General features: G+C 35.2%; 1 protein-coding gene across 9 annotated transcripts in view; it reads left to right on the forward strand.

The window, feature by feature from the left end:
• Positions 1-24,488, forward strand: part of ARHGEF28 (Rho guanine nucleotide exchange factor 28) — a 355,588-nt gene extending 331,100 nt beyond the window's left edge. For all 9 annotated transcript variants that reach the window (XM_074282270.1, XM_074282269.1, XM_074282264.1 and 6 more), the window contains one exon: positions 23,357-24,488. In XM_074282270.1, the coding sequence (XP_074138371.1) occupies positions 23,357-23,446 (90 nt within the window). In that variant the 3' untranslated portion in view covers positions 23,447-24,488. The remainder of the gene's footprint in view (positions 1-23,356) is intronic.
• The last annotated feature ends 2,150 nt before the right edge of the window (positions 24,489-26,638 follow it).

A 26,638-nucleotide genomic window follows, 5' to 3' on the forward strand; every position in this document is an offset into this window, starting at 1 on the left:
ATTAACATTACCCTAGAGATTACAAACTGCAATCACAGATGCCTAGGAAAAATAATAAAGCAATGCTGGCTTGGGAGTGGGGAGAGGAATCTGGTGAGGTGCTTTTGTTTTTTTGTTTTTTTTTTTTTTTTGTCTTTCTGTAGTTGCCACACAGTTGTTAGGATAATTTGTTTTTACTTACAATGTGCTGAGTAAGCAACTAAAGTGAATTTGTAAGAGATTTTACATGACTGCCAGGCTGCCTACCTGGAAATGCTTCTATCATTTCCTGTGTCTTATCACGCTTTAACAACTGCTTTCTGTTTTAGTACCTTTAATGAACAAAGAACAGGCTCATCTGTGAGCTGCTCAAGTCAATTAGAAAATAAAATGACTTAGAAAATTATATGAAAATATTTTCACCTGAGGAAACCATTGAATGATAAGAGAAGGGAAAGGCTTTTAATTTGTTGGTGACAGTGAATATGTTCCCTCTGTATTACTATTACCTTTCCTGTTTATAATGTTCAGATTTTATTCAGCAAATGTCCACATTAAAAAGAACTCCCTCTATACCTTAAAACAATCATAGGTAGCCTCAAAATTAAAACTCTTCTGATATTCATAAATCTCTCCAAATATTCATTACAAGCTGTCCTATCAATTATAAATCAGTACACATTTGTTAAGCATCTATTATGTGCTTAGCATTATGCCAAAGAAAAATCTGAACAGCCCTTATCCTAAGGAACTTACATCTTCTTACATCTTATGGGTCAAAGATGACAAGTATATATGCATATAAATATATACAGATATGTGTATACACACATATACATACAGTGCATATATAAATATATACAGAAAAAGATAAAGAGAATACATATAAAGTAGTTTAAATCAAGGTAGCTTGAGGGGACAGGCATTAGTGATTAGGAGCATCACACAGGGATTTCTCGCCTCCTACAAAGCAACTGTTTGCACAGTTTGGTAACTCTTGGCAAAACAGAGCTGTTGAAGATCCCCTGGAAATACTGCTGAGTCTTTTGAGGAGGATGGTTCCAAATGAGTCCACAAGCAGAACTGAGGTATGTCATTCTGGATGCTGAAATGGGATCAAGCAGACCACACCTCCTTTTCTGGGCAGTCCTGACCATCAAGTGAGTAGCCAATGCTCCCTGGCAGAAGAGAATAACCAAATGCTTCTAAAAATTATGGATGCATACCTTTTCAAGAGATTTGCTGTGGGCCAGTTCCAAACTCCTGTTGTATTTGCTTTAATCATGCAGTCCACCTGTAGAGTGTCAAACTCCCCTTTAGATGATACTTAATTTGCTCTTGCTTGTGAAAAGAAAGTGAACTCCAATGGAAAGTGCCTTGAGTTTCTCAAGCCACCAGAGATCTATTTGATAGAGTGTACTGTGCCAATTGGACCTTTGGTGACTGAGAGACACTCAGTTTATTCCTAAAAAAAAATGTCAAAATGGGCTTTTTTTATGGAGCATATCTGCATTTCTTGTTCATGGGAATAATTGAGATATAAATGATACATCAAAAAATCCTAACAACTTGATAAAGCTAGCATGTGTGGTTAGTAGCCTACTTGTCCCTAAGGTCAGCATGGAAGCATGGAAGTCCTTGTCAGTCCTTTCTGAGTAGTGCTTTTGGGCCATCAGAGCAGCTGGGAAAGCTGTGCCTATTAACATGCTCACTGTGCTGAAAGTCCCATAACCATGTTTAGTCTGGAAATGTTTAACTGCTCATGGTTTTAATGAAGAAGAAGCAAAGCTTTTAAGGACCTTCACCCATTCTCCCCACATTCTTGGTCCCAGAGAGAAAGAGACTTCACTATTCTTTGCCCCCCTTTATTACTCTCTCAGCAAAGGACCCTTCCCCTCTTACCTTTCTGAGAAAAATGGAGGTAATTAATTTCTAACTGACTGTTCTCCCCCATACCTTAAAAATTCTCTCCACCATTACCCAAGTCTCTCCTTTGTTTTATGCTCTGATGAATTGGGCCTTCTCCTTGACAGTGTCTAACCTTTTGTTCTTGATCTCCTCTCTCTCTCTCTCTCTCTCTCTCTCTCTCTCTCTCTCTCTCTCTCTCTCTCTCTCTCTCTCTCTCTCTCTTCTGTCTCCTCTCTCTCTCTCTCTCTCTCTCTCTCTCTCTCTCTCTCTCTCTCTCTCTCTCTCTCTCTTCTGTCTCCTCTCTCTCTCTCTCTCTCTCTCTCTCTCTCTCTCTCTCTTCTGTCTCCTCTCTCTCTCTCTCTCTCTCTCTCTCTCTCTCTCTCTCTCTCTCTCTCTCTCTCTCTCTCTCTCTCTCTCTCTCTCTCTGTCTCAGCATATACATGTCTCTTAAACCATCATTTGCACATCACCTTTCTCCAGGCCTCCATAACTGCATCTACAATTACTTATGAAAATCTCAAATTTGTTGGGTCTAAAATTGGGCAGATTTTCTTTTCTGCATAACCTGCCTTTCCTTTGAATTCTGTTTACTTTTATCTATCTATCTATTTAATCTATTTTAGAGAAGAACATATCAAGACAAAAAAATAATGTATCCTAATAAGATCAAGACTGAGATCATTATAGATCCCATTCATTAATGAAAACATTTAGGTGCCTAGTATAAATTACATAAAAAGATTTACTTATCTAGAATTCCATTTCTGAAATCTTGGTGTTATGTTTAACTCTTCCCTTTTTCATTTCTAAAAACCAACAAACACTCAAGTTTTATTGATTCTGTGACCACAATAAATCTTCCATTAATCCTCTCTCTATTTTTCCTACTGCCTTTCTACAACAGGGGCAGGACTGCTGTAGGTTGTCAGGGCTGTTGCTACCTAACCCACTGGCCAACTTGGTGTCTCCACTTGCTGTATTCTCCAATTTATCCTGACCTCTGCTGACAGGTTCTTTTTTTTTTTTTTTTTTTTTTTTTTGTGGTATAATAGAATATAACCAGACCTGAGGAATCAGGAAGACCTGATTTGTTATCTAGTCTCAGACACTATATGTGTAAGTCTAGGCAAGTAATTTAATCTCTGTTGACCTCGGTTCATTCAACAGTAAAATGGAGACAATAATAGCAGCTACCTTTTGAGGTGGTTGTTAGGCTCAAATGAAATAATATTTGTGAAGTGCTTGGCAAAATCTAAAGCATTCAAAACTCTTGAATGATGCTCTATTATTTACTGAATAAAAGTCATTCACTTTAGCCTGGTATTCAAAACCTCCCACAATTGTCACCACCCCGCATTTCTAGCTTATCTCAGAATCTAGTATCTAGCCAAAAATGGGATTACTCAGTTCAAATATACATCGTGTATTTTCCTGCCTCGGTTCCTTGCTTATTCCATTCTCTGTAACTACAGTGTATCCCACCTCATCATCTACATCTGTTGAAATCATATCAATTATAAAATACCTTCTTCATGAAACCTTTCTTAAAGCCCATAGTTAGTGATACTATTGGTAATGTTAGTTAATATTTTATAGCACCTTCTACATCTTCTTTATATCATTATCTCATTTTATAATAACTAAGAGAGTAGGTACTATAGGTATTAGCCCCATTTTACAGATAAGGAAACTGAAGCTTGGAGAAATTAAGTGACTGGCCATGAAAGGAATTTTGCTTAGAGAAAATTAAACTCAATATATGGAGGTTGCCCTTCAATTGGTTTTACATCTGGCAACAAATTTCAGTGATTCCTGGTGCCCTGTTTGATTTAGCACCCTAAAATGGGCTCAGTTCTCAGAATCAACCAAGGCTCTATACCTTGTACATTTACCTACCTATATGTCTTCTTGCTCTTTGTGTGTTGTCCTTTGTATTTAAAAAGGATCAAAGCCAGAGGAGGGGGTTCATTACTTACATTACTCCTTACTCTAGGGGTTCACCAGACCTCTTCTATTATGAGAAAAGCATTCTGCTCTTTACGGTTAGTGTTTGTTTTCACGTACTCATCAATGAAATGAGCTATACTTTTTAGTAATAGTATGACTCCTTCCAGTGAATGATTGTTTACAGAAGAAAAATAATTTTCCCAAAGGAGGAGGATATAGCATAGACATGATAGTTCCTATCACCTGGTGGCTAATTAAAGGGAAGTTAACTGCCTGCTTCAGCCCCATCTGTTAGTCATGGGTCATGTGTCACAGAATACAAATATTAACTACTACACAGTCAATATACATTACATCTGTGTTGCCAGGACCACATTTTAAATCATTTTCTAAAGGAAAAGCTGGGGAAGAATCTTTTGGCATTATGCTCTCTTCTATTTTTAAGTGGTCTTGACTTATTTCCATTTTAACAATTTCATATACTATTGGGATTTATCTTTTCCTATACATGTGAACGTTTTGTGTAGGTTTTTAAAAAAACAAAACAATCAAGCTTAATTTCTAGTCATATAATTCACTGACCTTTACCTTGACTTCTGAAACCAAGTGTTTTTAAATCTGTATCTTGCCAGAAAAGTCCTGTACAAATTGTAATTTACTTAGATTTGTAATCACTTTTGAGTTTGGCATAACAAAAAAAAGCCCCATCTCCATTTGGAAAGGCTGATATTTCAGAGACATTTTCATTTCTTGATAGACTCTTGATTATGTCAGAAAGGGAATTTTCACTTAATGCTTATAAGATAAAACTTATAAGGTAAAGAATAAAATGCATTACATGTTTCTTTGAAAATGGTAATTGCTAATTATACAATATCATTTTTTGACATCAAATAATTCCACAGTGATCAAGATAGGAAACAAAAGAAACAATTATTTATAGATCTTTAATGTAAAAAATTAGATGCCAGATTTTTTCCCCTGGAAATCCAATAGCAACACAATCCTCAAAAGACAGACAACTAATTAGCTCACATCTCTTTGATTTAGTTGCTTGTCTTCTCTTGGTGAAATGATGTTTTTTGTGTGTCTTGTTTGCCTGAGAATTTTAGCAGCTGCATTTCCCTCTGTTTCATGGGTAAGGTTGATTTTCTGCCTCATTCAGCTAGTAAACAAATGTATTCGATTTTTCTTTTCTCAGCAGAACGAGGAACTATGTTCTTCAGGGTATGGATGGGTGCCATGCATAGCCAGCTTACAGTGAGGTTTGTTTCAGTGATAAACTTTCTGTGTCACTAAAAGCATGAAGCATTTATTGCTATGACAGTATTGCCCACCATGTAAGAGCTTTATATTTGAAGGAGTTCAGTACTATGTTATCAGTGCAATTTAATTCACTCTTCAAAGTTGTATAGTATGTCAAATAAATTCAAAACCAAGATTCTGATCTCTTAGCCAATTCAGTCTAGCAGAAGAGAAAATTATATTGGGAATGAGGAGACCTCAGTTTTAGTTCAGGTTCTAAAACCAATTCTTTTTGCCTTGGTTTCTTTATTTGTAAAATGAGGAGTTTGAACTAAATTATTTTTAAATGATAGCTTTTTATTTTCAAAATACATGCAAAGATAGTTTTGAATATTTACTTTGCAAAATCTTATGTTCAAATTTTTTCTTCCTCTCTTTTCCCTACCCCCTCCCTTAGCAAGTAATCTAATATATATTAAACATGTGCAATTCTTCTATACATATTTCCACATTAATCATGCTGCACAAGAAAAATCAAATCAAAAAGAGAAAAAATGAAAAAGAAAACCAAAAGTAAGCAAACAATGACAAAAAAATGTGAACATACTATGTTGTGATTCTCATAAAGTCCCCATAGTTTTCTTTCTGGATGCAAATATCTCTCTCCATCACAAGTCTGTTAGACGTGGCCTGAATCAATTCATTGTTGAAAAGAATCATGTCCATCAGAATTGATCAGTACATATTCTTTTTGTTGCTGTATACAATGTTCTCTTGGTTCTACTCACTTTACTTAACTTCTTTTCATGTAAGTTTCTCTAGGCTTCTCTAAAATCATCCTGTTGATCATTTCGTATAGAACAACAATATTCCATAACATTAATATACCATAACTTATTCAGCCATTCCCCAACTGATGGGCATCCACTCTGTTTACGATTCTTTACCACTACTAAAAGGGCTGCTACAAACATTTTTGTACATATACATCTTTTTCCCTTTTTTATGATCCCTTTGGGATATAGGCCCAGTAGAAACACTGATAGATCAAAGGGTATGTACAATTTGATATCTCTTTGGGCATGAACTAAATTATTTTTAAAGTATGAAAGATTCATCTATTCCAGTCCCTTTATTTTATAAATGAGAAAATGGCCTCTGCCAGTTTTATTGAGTTGCCCAGGATCACACAGGTAACAAATTACAGTGTCGGATATGAACTTGGATCTTCTAACTCCATGCTACTGCTTCTTCTACCAGATGACACTTTCTTCCTCTTAAATTCATTCTACTTCCAATAATCTCTTATATTCTATTCATAGAAGGGACCTTAAAGATCAACTAGTCTGGCTATTTCTGCTAAGGTATTTTTAAAATACTGTTGTTGAAAAAAAGTCCAGAGGCAAAAAGCAAATATACATAATATCCATAGTGCTCAGATATATTGAATGCATAAATTGGTCAATTATTTAACTCTCTAGTTCTAGTCTATTCCTTGATCTACTCTATGCTTTTGTTGTTATTATCTGACTTCATGATGCCATTTGGACTTTTCTTGGCAAATATACTGGAGTAGTTTGCCATTTCCTTCTCCAGCTTATTTTACAGATGAGGAAACTGAGGCAAATAGGGTTAAGTGACATGTTCAGGGCCACCCAGCTAGTAAGTGTGTGGATTTAAACTTAGGTTCTCCTGATTCCAAGGCTGGCATTCTATCCACTGGCCCTTGCCTATAAGTAGAGATGTTTTCTTTGTGTCTTCACACATTGTCTTTCATCCCAAGCTTGTCAGAGTTCTCTCAAAAGCTAACAAATGCAACCTGATTCTGTCTCATGGATATCCTCCTCATTTTGTCAGCAAATAAATTTGAGCTTATAACATTTCTCTGAGGAGCAGAGTGAAAAATGTGCCAAACTAAGACACAGATGCAGGTTCTTGTTCCAGTTCTGTTACTAATTAGCTATGTGATCTTGGATAATTCTGACTTTTAGTTTCTTCATCTGTCAAATGAGTCAGACAAGACTAGATGATCTAAGATCCCTCCTAACTAACACATCTTATGTTGTACATGATTGAGTGACCACTCTATATACTAGGGAAACAGTGTGACTTAGATGCTGGACTTGTGAGTCTAGAAATTCTAGGTTTAAACTCACCTTTCATACACATCTATTTTATCATTTCTCTTAGCCTTAGTTTACTCATATGTAAAAATAGGTGTGATAATAGTAATAATACCTATTCACATAGTTGCTATGAGGTTCAAATAAAATAAATGTCTGTAAAACACTTTGAAAACTTCAATATATATATCAGTCGTGTTTCTTATCACAATACTTGCCAGTTATTTTTCTGATAATTTTGTACCTGCTCTTGCTTAAGACAGCAGACTTGAACTTTGCAGACTGCTTCTGAATTCTAAGACTCAGTCAGTGACTCATATGACTAGAATTCCAAGAGGTAAAATTTTATCTTAAGCAATGTTGATCACTGCAAGAAATGCAGCCTTCTTTAGTTATAAAAAGTTAATGATTTCAGAGTTAAATGACCTTAGGTTGAAATAAATGACAAAAGAGGGGAGTCAAAGCCCCAGGAGAACTGCCTCAATAGCAACATTTATTACATTAGGTAGAATCCAATTAAAACATCAAATGAGAAATTCTGTGAATTTTATATTAGCTAAAAACCATTATTGCTTATTTTAGTCAAGGGCAAAGACCTTATATGACATTTCATTTTTATGAGCATCTATAAACTCAAATGAAACCTCATTCAGTGTGTAGCAGAGGTTTGTGGGAATAATTTTCTTTTTCTTTCTTTATTTTAATATTGAAACCATCACAAACACATACAGGTGACTTATCTTTCAGAGTTGTATCAAGTCATTTAAAGCTGTTTGGCACTTAAAGAATATCTCTCATTTTTGTTCATTGTGACAAGAAATCCCACACCTGAAGTGGCAATGGGGTAGGAAGCACAATGCATCTAGTGATGCTGTCATATCAAGTGTTTGGAAGATTATAAACTTTTAACTTGGAGAGCCCTTCCTTTTCTAGTTCTGTCATTAACTTGCAGTAGTCCTTTCATTTTAATGGACAGTTAATAAATGCAAGGTGACACAGTGAATAGAATACTGGGCCACCTTTTCATGACTTCAAATCCAGTTCTAAACACTTACCAGCTGTGTGATTTTTGGGTAAGCCATTTAATTCTGTTTGCCTCAGTTTCCTCATCTGTAAAATGAGCTGGAGAAGGAAATAGTAAACTACTCCAATATCTTTGTCATGAAAAGCTCAAAATGAGATCACCAAACATCTGACAGAACTGAAGTGATTGAATAACAATAGTTAACAAGGTGTTAGATCCTACTATAATAAAAATGAAAATTAAATACTATCTACTCTCTTCGAACTTAGAAGTCTGAGGTGAGGTGGGAAAGGAGGGCAATTTGTACACAGACAAGCAGAAGACATTAACAAGCCTGGGTAGGGAGTCAAATGGTCAGGGAAGGCTTTATAAAAAACATGATGTCTGCGGTTAGCCTTGGAGGAAAAAAAGGAGATAAAGATGACCTTGAGTTACTGATGTATCAGCTTCTAAATCTAGGAAGATAAGATTTTGGAGATGATGTATCAACTGACAAACATTTCTATATACCAGACATGGAAGATACAAATGCAAAAGTGATGCAAACACAAATAGGATACAAATACAGTCCCTGATCTCTCAGGGTTTATATTCTAATGAAGGGATACAATGTGTTTTAACTTTTGTTCTATTTTTAATAAAAATAACAGATCATATAATCTTTATGTTTTTATCTATAGGACAAGACTTATACCAGAACTCTATCTTGACTAAAACATGTGCTGAGATCATTGGGTGGAGATAGGATTCTGTTGACATTAAGTAAAATAATGTCTTGAGAGGGAGATAATTTTTTTTGAAAATATATCTACAAATCTCAAAATCCTCTAAAGTATAGAGCTGATATAGAAAAAAAAAATATGTTGAATGATGCTGGTGTCATGACACTGACTTGCATCTATTGATTATCCGGAAAGAAACAAAAGGGTAAGACTGTGTTTATGACTAGTATAAGAAAAGGCAAAATTCCATTTTCTAGTCATTTCATGATTCTTTACTCCACTCAAAATCACAGTGTAATTTTCTTCCCTACTTCAGAAAAACTGTATTTGTATGTAAAGAGCATAGGATGATGATAACAGTAACCTGATAATATCACTATTATAATATAATATAATATAATATAATATAATATAATATAATATAATATAATATAATATAATATAATATAATATAATATAATATAAACACTAACTAGAATTTATATAGAACTTTAAAAATTTGTAAAGAGCTCTACATATATTATTTTATGTGATAATCCATACTTTATAGTTTAAACCATTAAGACTGAGAGAAGTGAAATAATTTGCACAGGATAATACAACTAGTAAGTGTCTAAGGCAAGAATATATATATATATATATATATATATATATACACACACACACACACACACACACACACACACACACACACACACACACTTTGGTCTTTCAGATTCCAGATCAAATACTTTATCTACTCTGCCATGTAGTTGCTCCAAGACATTTACTGACTCATTTTCAGCACCAAAAATATGACTGAGATCCAATGAATATACAAAAGTCAGTAACACTGTTGCTTAGAGTTTAATGTTGATGTCTCATTGCTAGATGGAGATATCCCTGAGTTCTTGAACCAACAAACACTAGTTCTATTAGGACCTACCAAGCTGGAATGATCTCAGATATGATATTGTTGATGATCTGTGTTTGTATCTCCCCTGTAGACTATCTCCCCTGTAGACTAGTGTAGATAAACTTAAAGACTTGCTACAAAGTTAATCACCCATTAAGTAATTTTTTTTTGGCCATATCAACTCATGAAGACTGTCTCCTATCACATATGTTGCCTCTGTATTGGAAGTATCTACATCAGTGAAGGAATAATTGAAGGAATGAAAAAAATACTGATAAAGGAGTCCTGTCCAAGCTTTTAAAACTCCCCAATAATTCTACATTTGTGATTTTTATGGGAATAGGGAATTCCTGGTGTGATCACTTCTTCCATCATTGCAGATCAGCAACTCATCCATAATTTATATAGTCTTAGAGAGTCTCCTGGGCACACAGCACGGTCAATTGCCTTGCCCGTAGTATCTGCAAGTGGTAATACTTGAGGTCTTCTTGATTCCATTCTTGCTCTCATCATTATTCCTAGATGCTTTTTAGGATTTAAACATTATTACTATGATAGTTGAGTTGAACAAACTTGGGATATCTTCCAAATTTAAATTGTGAACCAACAGGACAGGGAAAAGACTACACTTCCAAAATCTCCATGTTGTTGTTGTTGATACGTAGTCATGTCTGACTCTTCATGATCCCAATTGGTGTTTCTTGGCAAAGGCATTAGAGTGATTGACCATTTCCTTCTCCTTTTACAGATGAAGAAACTGAGGCAAACATGATTAAGTAATTTAACTAGGGCCACATAGCTAGTAAATGTCTGAGGTTAGATTTGAAATCAGAAAAGTGAATCTTCCAGATTCCAAGCCCAGTGCTCTATCCATAGTATTATCTAGCTGCCCCCATGAGTACTTTGGGTTCTATTGTGCAGAAAATGTTTTCTAGTAAAATTGTTGATTGCCTCACAGGGTGGCTATTAGTCATTGTCTACATTCAGAACTGGCATTAGAAATGTTTGAGCGGCATGAGGACATCTTAATGATCAAATAGGATACATAATTTTTCTGAAGGGAGTTGAACATCAAAGATACAAATCTATATTCAAGTCCAGGCTGCCCTAGGGAAAGATTACAATTTGGCTTTTGGAAATAACAGCAGTGAAATACTTGTATATTTATATTAATAAAAAAAATGTAAACCAGAACACTTGATCACATTAAACAAGACCAAAGCCAAGTCAGACAGACGTGATGTTCTGTGTGATGAGTGTTAGAGGGGAGGATGGAATGGGATGACAGGGAGAATAGTTGGTGGTTGAATTCAAGAGTAGACTAAATATTTTGCTTCTGGCTGCCTTGAACTTCTGGGTGCCTGGCTCTGGAGTGCGCTGTTGAGCTAAATTTATATCTTTGCAGTCAGTCCTGACATTTTAATAGCAGGAGGGCAGGTGGCACTGCATTGAAAAAAATTTTTAAATCAAAGCCTTGTGCAAGTGATACTGATTTAAAACTTATTTTGCTCCACAGTAGGGCATGTAGATGAAGGCTGTAAATCAGTATTGAACTAACAAGAAAGATACAGAAACCCTGTGTGTACCTCAAAGCCCACTTAGTGAGTGGCCAGGTGCCTCTTTAAGTCCTTTCTCCACAATTGCAGCCATGTTAGAGATGAAGCACAGACTTCTGCAATAACATCCTCTTTCATTTATCATTTGCTTTTCCAAACATTGTCCTTGGAGAGCTGAAATAGGCTGTGGGTGGGCTCACCTCAGAAATGTGGTGTTTAGAAGGGCAGAGATAAGTGGTGGGCCATTATTGTCAAATAGTGCTGAAAAACAGTATAAACTCCAATTTTTTTTAAAGATGTAAATTCATTTTAAGATACTGGACTGAATTGTATTTCCTAAATGTTGACAAAATATGTAGGAACTGAACTGTTTTGAGACATTAAAATGTCATTTGGTAAATGAGAGAGGAGCAAAGGAAAGAAGACTGTATCCGGAGTCCAAAGCCCAGGGATCTAGGACCACCACCATTATTTGTTAACCATGTGACCTTGAGAAAGGCCATATGACCCTTAGCTTTGTTATCCATACACTGGGAGTGATCCCTGCTCTGCCTCTTTTACAGCACCATTATAAAAAACAAATGAGAAAATATGTATGAGAGTACTATATAATCATGGCATGGAACATAAATGCACTAATATTATTATTGCTATCACCATTATAATCATCAGCATAATTGTTCTATTGTAAATGGTGACTTTGTGGCTTGAAATAGCTAAAGCACTCCACAATTTAGGGAGTATTTTATTCATTATTCATTTGACACAGAATTTCCTCTTAAATTGTAGAGTCCAGCCTTGAAAATAACGAATTATCCAGCTGCCCAGAGGGAACAGTTTATGAGAGCTAATAGTAGGGAATGCTGATTTCACTTATTGGCAAACCTCAACTGTCCAGAAGCTGATTTGCATAGTTGTATTTTTTTCTGTCTTTTTCTGCCCTTCTGTCCTTTCCTTACTTGTTAGAGATCCTTTGGGAGAAGGGGCAGGGAATGATCAGACAGAAATGGTAAAACTCAAGTGCCAATCAGGAAGTTAAAAAAATAGTTAATGAGGGGAGAGTTGGGGATTGTCTCTGGATTTAAATTTGCATTGTCAGGCCTGTCCTTCCTTACTATAGATAACTGAATATTCATGGAATTTTGCTTGACATATATCTCTAAAGGAAGGAAATATTTGTATTCAGACGTGTCCTTTGTTCTTGTAGAGAACCAAAATGATATCCCTGTATTGGAGACAAGGTGCAGTGTATCTGATTGTGCTGAACAGATGAACTATGAGTTTAGGAGGCTCTACAAATAGTCTTCATGAACATTTGGAGTGGAGATGGCTCTGAATTTGCACATTTTGTGTTTCTTTTGAGCTATTACAATTCTGCTTTACCTAGATTATAGCACCTTATTTGATATAGGCACACATGCTGGAGAATCCTGTGCCAGTATCTCCATGTTTCACAATCAATTCCAAAGTCCTTCAGAGAGACTTTGAAAGTATCCGTGGAGGTTCTTCTGATTTCCCTGCTGGTGCTTGTCTTGTGTGAATTCTCCATAAAATAGCCTTTTGGCAAATAAACATTTGACATTTAAACAACATGCCCAGAAGATCTAGATTCTAATTCCACTTCCATCAGTGAGTAGCTATATAATCTTGGGCTAGTCTATTGAGCTTCTTCTTTCGTGAAACTGAAATAAAGCTATCTAAAGAGACAGTATGGTTCAGGACCATCAAAGCAGTTCTCTAAATCAGGAAGATCTGGGTTCAAGATCTGCCTTTGTCTACTTGATGAATGATATAAGGGAAGAAGGAAGAGCATTGGGCCTTTTTAGACTAGCCTCTATTGCTGGCTGTGTTGTTTGCTCTCTCACTGTCTCCTAGAAACTCTTTAAAACAATAAAGTTTTAAAGCAGGTGATAGCCTGCACTGTTAAAGTTTTCTAATCCACAATTCTATATACAATGGAATTACATATCTGCTTTTAAAAGAGGGAGTAGGTAATCTGTTTACCTCAATCTGTTGAAGAGATCGATTAATCATAGAGACGTGACAGTTTCTAGAAGTGAAAGGGGCCTTATTGATCTAGGCCAAAGCTCTTCATTTTAAAAGTGAGGAAATGGAAGCCATTGAAGTTCTCCAAAAAAGAGAAATAACTCCGAGTTACATAACTAATCAGCCAGCAGCACACTTAGGATCCAGCTGGGGCTGTTTGATTCTCAGTCTACAGCTTTTCCCATTATACAGTGCTACCTTCTTATCAAATGAGATGAAGCTTGTGAAAGCACTTTGAAATGTGTTGTTGTTCAGTCATTTTTTCAGTCAAATCCTATTCTTTGTAGCCCCATTTGGGGTTTTCTTGGCAGATATTAGAATGGTTTGTTATTTCCTTCTCCAGCTCATTTTGCAGTTGAGGAAATTGAGGCAAAGGGGTTAATTAAGTAAATTGCCTTGGGTCACAGAACTAGTAACTGTCTGAGACCAGATTTGTTCTCCATCTTCCTGAGTGTAGATCTGACACTCTATCCACTGAATTATCTAGTTACCCTTTGAAATGGGTAAATACAAGATATTGCTCTATGGTTTCATGGTTCTGGGACAAGTCATTTAATCCTATTTGCCTCAGTTCCTCATCTGTAAAATGAGCTGGAGAAGGAAATGACAAACCTTTGCCAAGAAAACTCCAATTGGGGTCACAAAAAATTGGACTTGACTAAAAAGGAACTCCAAAAAGGAATTCAACAACAATGAAAGGTATCGCTGCAATCAAGCTCCCTGGATGTTGGAAAGTAAAATTGATACATAAACTTTTAAATGACTAAGAACTCAAGGTAAACACTGTGAATCATTGAGTATTTTTAAATAACATTTTTGTTAGTGTTAAGAGCTAAATAGTTGTGGTCATAGAGTTGATTATGAGAATAATAGGTCCCATTTATAGAACACTTAAAGGTTGACAAAGCAATTAAGTCAAGGGAGAGCAAATGAATTAAAATTGACTACTAAGATAACCCATGATGGATAATAGAATAGACATAATAATTAAAAAATTGAAGGTCAAATTCTTCTAGTATACTCAGATGATATTTAAAAATATAAATTTTTATAAATATTTTAGTAAATATTCAGTGAGGTTATAAAGTAATGACAATTGGGTATGGATTTTTTGGGGTTGGGCAGTTGGTTGTATAAGCATATACCAAAGCTTGGAAGGACAGATGGATGTTGTCATTTTCAATAGTTACCTTTGGGATCTATATAGTTACTGCATTTTTAAGAATTGAAGCAACCTCAAAAGCTAAAAACTAGCCACCAGAGAAGATAGTTGAAAAAATGTGACTTCAGAGATTCAAAAGTCCTTTGAAGACCATTTCCAAAGAAGATTTGCCAGGATATTTGGAGCAGAGAGCATAATTGGGATAATTGTAGAGTTTCCCAGGCATACATTTGGATGTAGAAATTCTTCTGGTAAAACAATCAGTTACTTTAATAGTCACACATTGTACAGAGTACATAGAGTGTCTTAATGATTCCTTAGAGCATAATGGGCAAATTCCCATGATTCTAGACTCTAGATAAAGCTTCTAGAGTGAGACTGGGGAGCATAGATCTTTTGAGTAGTAGATTCCTTCTCCATAACTTTATTAGTTCTGAGAATTAGGAACAGGACAGTAATGGACAGAGCAGCTGAATACCCATTTCTGTCCCTTTCCCAAAGCTAATCTAGGCTTGAATTTATAATGCTGCTTCTTATTGAAAAAAAGATAATAAATTTAAATCTTGACATAGGCTTTATTCTGGTAAGCTTAATTTTTAAGATTTTATTAAATATTTCCTAATTATATGTAATTTTTTTTAACATTTTGAGTCCCACATTCTTTCCTCCCTTCTTGGGAAAGCAAGCAATTTGATTTGAATTATATGTGAGATCATGCAAAACATATTTCCATATTAGTTATGTTATAAAAGAAAACACAATTAAAATAAAGATTAAACAAAAAGCATGCTTCAATCTATAGTCAGATACCAATAATTCTCTCTCTGGAGGTGAGTGATATCTTTCATTTATGGGTTCTTTGAAATTGTCTTGGATCATTGTCTTGATCAAAGTTAAGTCTTTCACAATTGATCATCCTTGAATTATTATTATTACTGTGAACAAACTCTGGTGAGTTCAAATGTGAATCCTTTTGGTCAGAGTGCTTCTTCTGTGCTTACTATTATGATGGCCTCAACCCTATCATGATTATACTCTTTTCCTTAGAAACAAAAAAATCTCCTTAATGACAAAGGGCTTGTTAAGACAGCCTAGAACAATGAATAGAAGACTAGGATTAGAGGTGAGACTTGGGTTCAAATACCAGTTCTGGCCTTTACTACATATATGAACAAATTTGTCTTTGAAGTCATGTTGTTGTCCTTTGTTCTCAAAAAGCACCAAATTACATTACTATGTCAGGATTGAGGTACAGTGTGTCTAGTAGTGGCTGAACAGACCAATACAAGTTTGGAAAACATGTTGGGTATAAACAGTTGACATGAATATTTGGAGTGGATCTGACTCTAAATTTTTTTTCACATTTCTTTTGCACTATTGCAATTTTGCTTTGCTCATAGAGCACAGCACTTTCTCTAATGAAAGATGCTATGCTGGACAGACCTGTGCCAATGACTCCCATGTCTTATAATTGATTTCAAAATTCTTGAGAGAGACCTTGAGAGTATCTTTGTATTGTTTCTTTGGACTTCTCTGTGAGTGCTTGCTTGGTGGGAATTTTCAAGTCTTTTAGGTAAACATATGTTTATTTGGCTTTCAAACAATGAGGCCAGTACAAAGGTGGCTCTCTGAAGTGGAATTTGAATGTTTGACAGTTCAACTCACGAAAGTGTTTGGTATCTTATCTTGCCAGGTGATGTTCAGACTCTTCCTAACACAATTCAAATAGTTCTCTGCTCATATACTAATTGTGATCTGACAGTTAACAGTAAGAAAACAGAGGTTCTGTAACAGCCAGTGCTACGCCATCCATACTTGGAACAGTTAGTTACAGCAAATGGAAATTTTGAACACTGTGGCTGTTCACTTACCTTGGAAGTATACTTCGTAGGGAAGTACATATAGATCATGAATTTGAATCATGCATTTCCAGAGCTATCTCAGTGTTTTGGGAAGCTCTGAAGGAAAGTATGGACAGTATGCCAGTGCCATGCCAGGAAATGGAATTGCTTCCATTTTGAATTGTCTTAGGAAGATTGTTATAAATCACAGAAGTTACATTGGGGTGGGAATCTTCCCTTTCTCCCATCCTCCCAGACCTTAGCATATTCCTGGGACAAAATCATAAATTATGTTCAGCATATTTATGGCAATTCTGAAGTTATCCCACAGAAAAAGATAGTGATGATGAGCTTGAGGAAAATGTACTACAGAAGAGGAGTGATAAGGAATTGAATATAAACTTTATTAACATCAATGGCTTGAAATGAAGGAGGGTGAATTAAAAGTGAATCAAAGAGGCTAAAAAGGGATGATGGTGACTTGGAAAAGATATTTTGGTCAAGAAGTCAAGAAGATGGTGAATAGAACAAGAGAGGTCTGCAGATCCATCTTTTTCCAGAAGCAGTGGTTATGATTGGATTATGAGATAAGTGCAGTTCGGTAGGTTCTGGTGGTAAGATCTAGGGAAGTAAATAACTTAGGGTTTGGATGGCTTAAGGAACATAATTTTCTTGTGGAAAATTATGGGGAATTCTACTGGAGTTAAGCCACTATCTGGCAACATCTCAGACTGAATTAAGAGAACTAGTCAGCCTCAGGTAAAAGAAAAATATTTTAGGGAAAATTCCATTTATATATAAAACAAGCCAAGTTAGCTTTTTGATTAAGCATCACCCTACTTTTTTATCTGCATATAAAATAAATTTTGCATTCTTAGCTGCTGACAGTATGATGTGGGGAATGGAACAAAGAAGACAAAAGACATTGTCATCTATCCCCATTAGGACTTGAAGCTGGAGCTTCCAAAGTAAGTTGGGCATAGGGTGCTCCAAGGTAGCTGACAGGTTAGTCAGAAACAGAGAACGTTGGGCTGCCATTGCTGTAAGCTGTTATTGTCACTCAAAAGCAAGAATACCAATGAGAGGTTAATACTAGAAACAGACATCAAACATTCCAAGCTGAGGCAGAAACTTGAAATGATTGCCAGACATGCTGAAACTGGGCAGAGATGCCAAGAGAGCAAGCAAGATCAAGGATGCAGAAAGTCAAAGAGGCTATGGGAAAGTACACAGGTTGCTTTGTAATGATATGTGCCTCTACATTTTTCTTTTAATTGTGAATTATTGGGTGCCAATTGCATAGCCCTTAGCTTCCCAAAGAAACTAGCTAACCTGCCTGTGGGAACTAGACAGTGGTCATTTGAAACTCATTTGGGATCAGTGGTGAGCTTGGATGCACTCCCTTGTAGTAAGTTTATGAGAAGGAATGGGATAGGTTTGGATCTGATCCAGAGATCCATTTGAATATTTGAAAAGTTGGGGTATCTTCTATTTGATGATATACTTGGGGGTTTTATCTTATCCTTTCAACTACCTTCATATGGATAACAGAACCATTAAAGAAATAAGTGTGCTTTGAGACACTTGGATGAAAGATTTGAGGTGTCCTCAGTACTTTGTTATATGGACAGCCAGGAGGACCTGGAGTCAGAAAGACACATCTTCATGAGTTCAACTCCAACCTTAGACACTTACTAGCTATGTGACCTTGAATAAATCATTTAGCTCTATTGACAGCAGTTTCTTCATCTGAACAGTGAGCTAGGGGCAGAAATGCCAAACCACTCCAGTACCTTTGCCAAGAAAAACCCAAACGAGATTACAAAGGCTCAAATATGACTGAAATGACCGAATAACAACAATAGTAATTCTCTACTAGCTTTGGGTTGGTATCTTATTGTTGCACTAATAACTTTTTGGGATTAGGTAGGAGGAACACTGGATAGAGCACTGGCCCTGAAATCAGGAAGACCTGAGTCCAAATCCAGGCTCAGACACTTAACACTCACTAGCTTTGTAGCTTTGGGCAAGTAATAAAATCCAATTGGCTTGCAAAAATTAAAAAAATAATAACCTTATAGTTTTTTCCTTCATACATCAAGAATCTGCTATTTCATTGGACTCTCTTCCAACCCAGACTATACTGCAGCCCCTTAATGACCTTAATAGATAGTCTTCAAGTTCTATTATGGATGAATTTGGTGATGATGTGACATATTGAATATAACTACATAAACAAAAATAGTCTATTTCTGGATCTGTATTCAAGCTGGCCTTTCCCAGTTGGATTGGTCTTGTCAGATCTTTCATTTTATGACACTATAGGCATCTACTATTATGTCCAGGTCTTTTAATGTTACTTAGGATTTTGGTATGTCCAACTATTGCTCTTCCTGCCTGGCCAGCTCGTTTCCTGATTATGTAGCTCCTGTATGATATGTTTAAACTTTCTGGTTTACTTTGCAGTAAGGATGTCCATAATGATATTAATGAAGTAATCCTTTTAGAGTTCCTTAATCTGAGGTCTGTGAACTTATTTATTTACTTATTTTTGCATTTCAATGGTTTTATTGAAAGGTCACTTTCTTAGTACCAGAACATAATAGTACTTTGTTAGGTTACTTCAGTAAATTTAAGTTTGTATTGATGAATTAGAAAGAAATTCTTTAATGAATCAGGTGTTTAGGAGTAACTGAAGAGTACATCTGCAAAATGTTTTACAAAAGGAAGCATAAGACATGAAACATATCCTGTGTCTCTGGTTTATCTTTAAAGGGAAAGGATTTTTGTTGTTGTTGTTGTTTTGGTTTGTTTTTGAAAAATATTTTGATAACTATTTAAATACAATCAGTTTCTTTTGTAATACCATATATTTTATTTTATGAATTAAAAATATTATTCCAACAAGGAACCCATAGCTGCATCAGGCTACAAAAGGTATCTATGATAAGATTAAGAATCCCTGTCCTAATCACTAGACAAAATTCACATTTAGCATGTCAGCCATCAAATTATTATTTATAGGTGGTCTAAAAACTATCTAAATCCTTTCAACCACATCACCAGTGTCATAGCAGAAAGTATTATTTTTCTTTGTTTCATGTGTCCCATGGTCAAAGACTTCTATACTGTCACCATTCTACAGGTGATGAACCAATCTGGTCCTCAGATAATAGATATACTATATTTTTGATACAACAATAAAAGCTTTTCCAGAGCTTAAGCTGAACTAGCATTGCCTTTGAGAACTCAGGCTAACATTTATGCCATGATGAGGTATTGGAGAACTTTAGTGAAAAAAATTTTTTTTTCTGTTGGAAAAAAATGTTTTTATACTCATCAATCCTGGCAGCGTTTTGCTTACACATGAAATTAGGTGATTAATTTTCCCTTTCAAAACTTTAGTCTCAAAACTCAATATGATTTTATTTTAGTTTTTAATTTTTTTTAGCTGGAATTCTACATGATCATTATTCTCTCTTGGGTAAAACGTGTGGACAAACGGGGCTAGCCTTGATAAATATACACTGGCTTTCTGGAGATATTTTAAGGATGAAAAAAGAGTAATAAAATCAGGAATCATGGAACAGTTTCTAATTTCAAAGACAAACTGTCTGACCTTTCCTGCACAGTTCAGATAGACAGCAAGAAGAAACCACAATGAAGGAAATTGAGTTCCAGGCCAGGTGACATACAATCAAAACAACGCACCATGATCGGTCTGAAATTACAGTGTTATTCATTTGTTTTTGGCTGCACTTTTAACTCACATTAGTCACGTTGGGACCAAATGATTATTGATTCTCTTCTTTTAATTTATTTTTTCCTTTTAAGGGTTTCTCTCAGTTTCTTCATTTACCAATGTAAAACAAAAATGCAATTTTTACTAAAAATTACATTTGCCAATATAAAAAAAAATTCACCGAAGTAAAAACTCATATTTCTACTGAATAAAGAGATACAGGATGATTCATATTTTGTGCTTTGGCCTCTGCTGCAGTCTTCTTGAAAAATCAAGACTTGCTGAGACTTTCAAGCACCTAGAACCTCCAGTGTGGTATTCTTGAATTTCTTTCTTTTGTCTTTTGTCTCACATTCTTATAAGCAATTTTTTTTCTCAGTTGCCTTTAGCTATAGATTTCTCCTTCTCAGTGTAGGGTTTCATGAACCATTCTCAAAGTTTCTATCCATCAGAATCTGCTTTGAAAGGCAGAGTTTAGGTTTACCCTTTTGGACTGTGAAGGAATATAATATTTATGGCAGTCACTTCATTAAGAATACTGGCAATGAGAAGTGAAATCTCTTCGATCAGGAATTGAGAGGAAATTGAAAGTCTGTTGTAAAATCATCAGAAAGTTGAACTTAGAGCAAGCAATATAAGCTGGCTTGTAGTTTTTCTGCAAGATGGAAATGAAAGCTTCATGGTTTTTGCTGCTATTAAATAGAGGTTGCTGATTCAATATCTGTACAAATTTTTGAGAAAGAAAATGTTTTCAGATTTCTTTCAGATAAATGATCCTTAAAGCATTCAACTGAAGCTAAAGAATATACCTTCTATGTCTCAGGTTCTACATTTATAAAAAGAGAATACATTTATTTGCCTAAGAAACCAGAATGTATTCTTTTTTTTTCATTTATTCAACAACTGCTAGTGCTTTAGGAAATCTAAAAATAATTAAGTCAATCATAATCTCAGTGGCAGAAGAAGGAAAAGAAGCCAGACCTTTTTAGAAGGCTAGATACCTTTTTTTTTTTTTTTTTTTTTTCAAAATTGAGAATCTTTTAGTTACATGGAGGATTAGCCTAGTTTGGCTATACTGAGAAATTGACTTAAATTTCATACTAGCTTTGTCTTAAGCATTTAAAAATTTCAGTCATATCAGACTGTTAGCATCTCTCCAGCCATTCTGTCATTTATAGTTTCTATCACTAAACTCCAGCCTCAGAGGACCAGGTGTTTTCTATAGGATTTTCAGCATTTTGAAGTCTGGTCTTTATTTCCTCTGTAGCACCCTAATGTGACCAAGGTTATTTTTCTTTCTACTGTTGGCACATTCTGCATTTAAAGAAACATTGATGGCCTGATGCCTATGCAGGGTCATCTCTCCATGGGCTGTTTGTTAGCTTTCCTGGAGCAATTATCCTGCCTGCCTTTGGCATTTGCTTCCCAAGTGACAGCTTATTGCTTATAGGAAAGCTGCTGCTTTTCCCTTACTAACCCCCAGGCCTGTTGCTGCCCACAATTTAGGAGTGGTAAGGGGAGAGGAGTTAGAGGAAGCATCCTGCACCTCCTGGAGGTGAGAGGATAGGGCTAGTGGAGAAAGAGAATTATATTTGAACCAAATAGGGCCTTGCTGATGCTTTATTTTTTGGCAAGGCAATTGAGGTTAAGTGACTTGACAAGGGTCACACAACTAGTAATTTAGTAATTGTTAAGACTGGATTTGAATTCAAGTTCTCCTAACTTCTAGGCCAGTGCTCTATCCATTGTACCATCTATCACCCCAGGGTCTTACTAATGTCTTGGTAAGTATCCAAGAGTCATTACCAGAGAACCATTCCAACATGAGAAATGTTTTCTAAATGACAACATCAACATTGTCATTATTTTTAAAAGCATTCATCAAATTTTTATAGCTGAAGATTGATTTCAAATAATAAGGGAGATTAAACTGAATTATAAATGCATTGCTAAACCTTGATATTTTGATGGTTTATCAATGCTTGAAAAAGGAGAAGTCATAGCATAAAGAGAATATTAGTATGGTCTGTGACTCAGGGGAATAATTATCTTTAGAGTTTCCCATTTCTACTATTACACTTTTATTTTTCAAAGTACTTACAAATATTATCTCATAAAAATCCCATGAGATGGGCAGATAACACTATTCCTATTTTATTGATCCAGAAACTGAGACAACAAAAACTCATATAACTAGCCTTGAGTCATGTAAGCTCATGAGAACCCAGCTTGGATTCCAATTTAGTGTTATTTCTAAGGAGTTGTTCATTGTTATGATTTGGTCAGGTTAGTAAGAATAATAGTGATGATGATTCACGTTCATATTGAACTTTAAGGCTTATGAAGATCAGAGTGTCAGGGAAACAGATTGCAGAGAAAGTAATTTTCTGTATCTACCTCCTCCTTATGTCCCCTTTCTCCCCGATTGAAATTCGATGTCACTGGGTTTCACCAGTAAAAGATAGAAACAGCAATACAATGATGTTGCCAGGTAACTGCACAGATACAATAATGAAACCATAAGAAGCCTTACCATCATTGACAATAGAAATGATTTATTCGGGGAGCCTTAACTATTGCAGTTAAATGACTTTGCTTACTCTTAATGATTCACTTAATAGTGAGAATGAGAAGATCCCCTTCATTCAATCCTACTCAGCTTCCACTTCCTGGATACCGATTAACTCCTAAAAGTCAAAAAAATCCAAAGCAGTATGTTGGACATCCCAAGAACTCTTCTTGGCTTTGAGATCTTCAAGTAAAAGATGCCATGTGAATGTAAGATAATATAGAGATTTGTGTGTAATGCATTCATAAGGTTGTGAACCCTTTGTCCCAATGGGTAAGTCTAATGAACTATAATTCACTGGCAAGCATGCACAGCTCTGTCCAATTGGACTCTTTTCAATCACTATTCAGGAATGTAGGTGGGAATTGTAGATGGCTTCTGTGACTATGAAGAATGTAATTTCCTCGCTTATTAGTTAACATGGCCATTATCTACATGACTCTTCTGTCACCAAGCTTTCAGTACTCAGGACATTATAGGCAAAACTAAAATGGCATTGATTCTTTGAAAAATGGTCCATTTGGGATATTAAGTTGGCCCAGCTGCTTCTTTCTATATCAGGCACTCTATGAACATGTATCTGTTTTTATGTTACAGATTTGGAGGAGAATCAAAGTCAGTGCTCAAAAACATACCATTCAAATCCTGGAAGTGTTCAGCCCTGGCAGGGTCCTGAGGCTAAGTTGAACTTGCCATCCACAAGCTTACATGATGGGGACAATGGTGATGGAGTTGAAGAAAATATTGTTTACCTCTGATTGTGTGTTGTCATTGATTTTTGTCATGGTTGTTTCAAACAAAACATTAGCACTTTGGAGATAAAGTTGTATTTTTTGCTTTCTTGTTGTGCGTAGTTGCTGTCCATAAGAACTATCTACTTTAAGAATTGTATTTAATATTCTGTGCAAAACCTTTTTTTTTGACATGAGTATAACAATTAAGTTATTTTTAAAAAAACACTCCTCTTTTTTAAAAAAATAATCTTTAACTTATCAAAGCCCCTTACAGATGTCTGATGGGGAAATCCAATTTAAAAAAGAAATATTTTAAATGTCATAATGACAAGAGTCTCAAATTGTATTTTCATCATCTTGAATCTCCAGATTTCTCTTAAAACTTGGATTTATAAAAGTTTTAAAGAATTCCATGATTGATGGAAGTACTTTTTTTTAAGCTAGAGGCACCTTTTACAAAAAATGGTGACTACAGAAGACTGAGGAGAATAGGAGAATCCCTTTCTCAGCTGCCCTAAATGTGCTGTTCTCACTTGAGAGCACAGAGATGAGTGAATCCTTGAAATAAATGACTGTGGTTAAGTGGTTACAATGGATCTTCAAGCTACAATCTAGTATCTTCTTTCAACATAACCATCCAAAAGGATCAGAGATACTCACCAGTCAAGCATGACTCATGGAGTGGAATTCTTGTTAGAGACTTGGGGGATGCCATCCTTTCCAGTGTTGTCTAGAAAACATGGACATCCACTTGCCACTCATCAAATAAAACCAGTTGTTCAAAAGGGAGAAACGAACTGTGCTACAGCTATGAAGTCCAGTGCATGTCTTCTTTTTTTCCAGAAAGGAAAAATAACCAGTCCCTCTTCTTTCCCCCCATCTTCAATGTAATATCAGTCTTTGTGTGGTAGAAATAAACCAGGAAATATTTTCAACTCTTGTTCTTCAGAAAATTTGTATACTTTTTTGTCAGTGTCAATAAATATCTTATGCCTCACTTGTTCTGCATTGTAATTTCTGATATTTAGTTTCAGCCCACAATGAAAAAATCCTCAGAACCTCATATTAAAAGAAAAAACTTGCTAATGTATGACTTGAATGTCAATATTTACTGAGAGGAGTATTAGGATCTAGAAACAAGTTGATTTCTCCATTTGAAGTTTTAGGCTTATAACTAAATTATCATTTTTCAATTATTTTATTTTATTTTAAATTGTTTTTTCAATCAACATTTATTTTGTCTCCTTTCTACCTCTCTTCCCACTCCCCGCAAAAACAAAAGGACTGAAACGCATAATCAAGCAAAACACATTCCCACATTGATCATATCCAAAAATGTCTATCTCATTATGCATATTTTGTTATAATCTCTAACAAGAAATGGGTAGCATTCTTTATCACTGGTCCTCTGTAATCATGGTTGGTCATTACATTGATCAGAATTTTTATTTAAGTTGTTTAATATTGCCATACTGTTATTGTAGCTTTAATTGTTCCTCCAATCCTGCTTACTTCACTTTATAGCAGTTTACACAGGGCTTCCCAAGTTTCTTTTGAAATGATATCTTTTGTCATAGTCTGTGACACATGAGTATTCAATTTAAATCCCCATGGCATAGTAGCTAGAGAACTTTGGAGTCAGTAAGATGCTAGCTATATGACATTAATTGAGGCAATTAACCATTTAGTGCTCCAGATACTTCTCAATATCTATAGCTTGAGTTGCCAATCTGTATCAGCAAAGGGAACCCCCACACTGGAAGATCCCTATATTGATGAACTAACATATACAGACCCTGATCTTTCCCCCACCTACAAATCCCCAACACACTTTCAACAATGAAGCTTTGTTGCATTCATTAAATATGTATTTGTGTATATATCTCTATATAATAGAAATATATAGAAAGATATGTCCACACTATGCAAATTCAATCACAATCACATGAGAAAAGCCAATAAGGAAATATTTTACAAAATAGAAAGGGTTTTTTCAATAAACCCATGTACATGCAAACTCCTAAACTATTAGCCATAGTTATCACATTCTTAAATCCAGGAAAAGTTTTCTAAATGCTCTATCCATGTCTATCATGTTACTTGAAAATTCTTAATCTTTTACAGGAAAGAAAGCTTGTGTCAGATCCAAGGTTTTTTTTAACCTTTTTGTAGTGGGCCCCTTTGGCAATATTGTGAAGCCCATAGAGTTTTTCTCAAAATACTGCTTTTAAATGAATAAAACAAAATATATAGGACTGCCAATTATATTGAAATTTAGTTAATAAATTATTTATTATATTAATATATTATTATTACACACACATATATGTATAAATGAAGGTAGCAGGTTAAGACTGCTTGGTCTAGTCTAATTCTTCTCTCAGTAATTTTAATCTCTTTTTCCTTTTTCCATCAATGATGATGATAAATGTTTAACTCGTTTCTGCTCAAGGACAATCCAGTCAGATTCATAGAGTTGTTAATTAGTCCTTTGCCATATAATCTCTTATCTTCCAACTTTTTGTTGGAACTACATTTAATTATTGAATTTTTTAAATTACGTAGATCATAATCTGACACAACCAATCATCAACTTTCTTATACAAGGAAAACTCAAATGGAATAGGGACTCTCATTCTTTCTGTTTATTGCCATGTATCAATGTTTAATGAACTTATCTTTTTAAGATAATGATGGGAAAAGACCACACATACTTGGAATAATCCATCCCAATTCCTACATTGTATAAAATTCCAGTCTATGTATTCATACTCTCTATTTTGTGAACATACTATTTGGGCTTTTTTTTTTTTTTCACTACTATGGGCCCCCTGAAAAAGTAATACATAGATTCAAGGAACTCTTAAGTGGATCCACATACACTCAAGAGCAGAGTGCCAAAGTCCCCACCAATGGGTTTATTTTTTACTCCACAGCCAGAGGTGACAATTAATTCAAAGAAAAGTATTTCATGAAATAGGGTAGAGAGGAGAGAAGCAATAATTTCCTTCATAAGCCTGGATCACACTCTTTCACAAATACACATATGATTAGTGGAGTAGACACACATGGGGATTATACTTGAAGAATGCATATATAGCAAACACATAGTCAGATTATATACATGGAGGGAAAATTCATTCCC

Source organism: Sminthopsis crassicaudata, chromosome 1, assembly GCF_048593235.1.
Source record: "Sminthopsis crassicaudata isolate SCR6 chromosome 1, ASM4859323v1, whole genome shotgun sequence".
Lineage (NCBI taxonomy): Eukaryota > Metazoa > Chordata > Mammalia > Dasyuromorphia > Dasyuridae > Sminthopsis > Sminthopsis crassicaudata.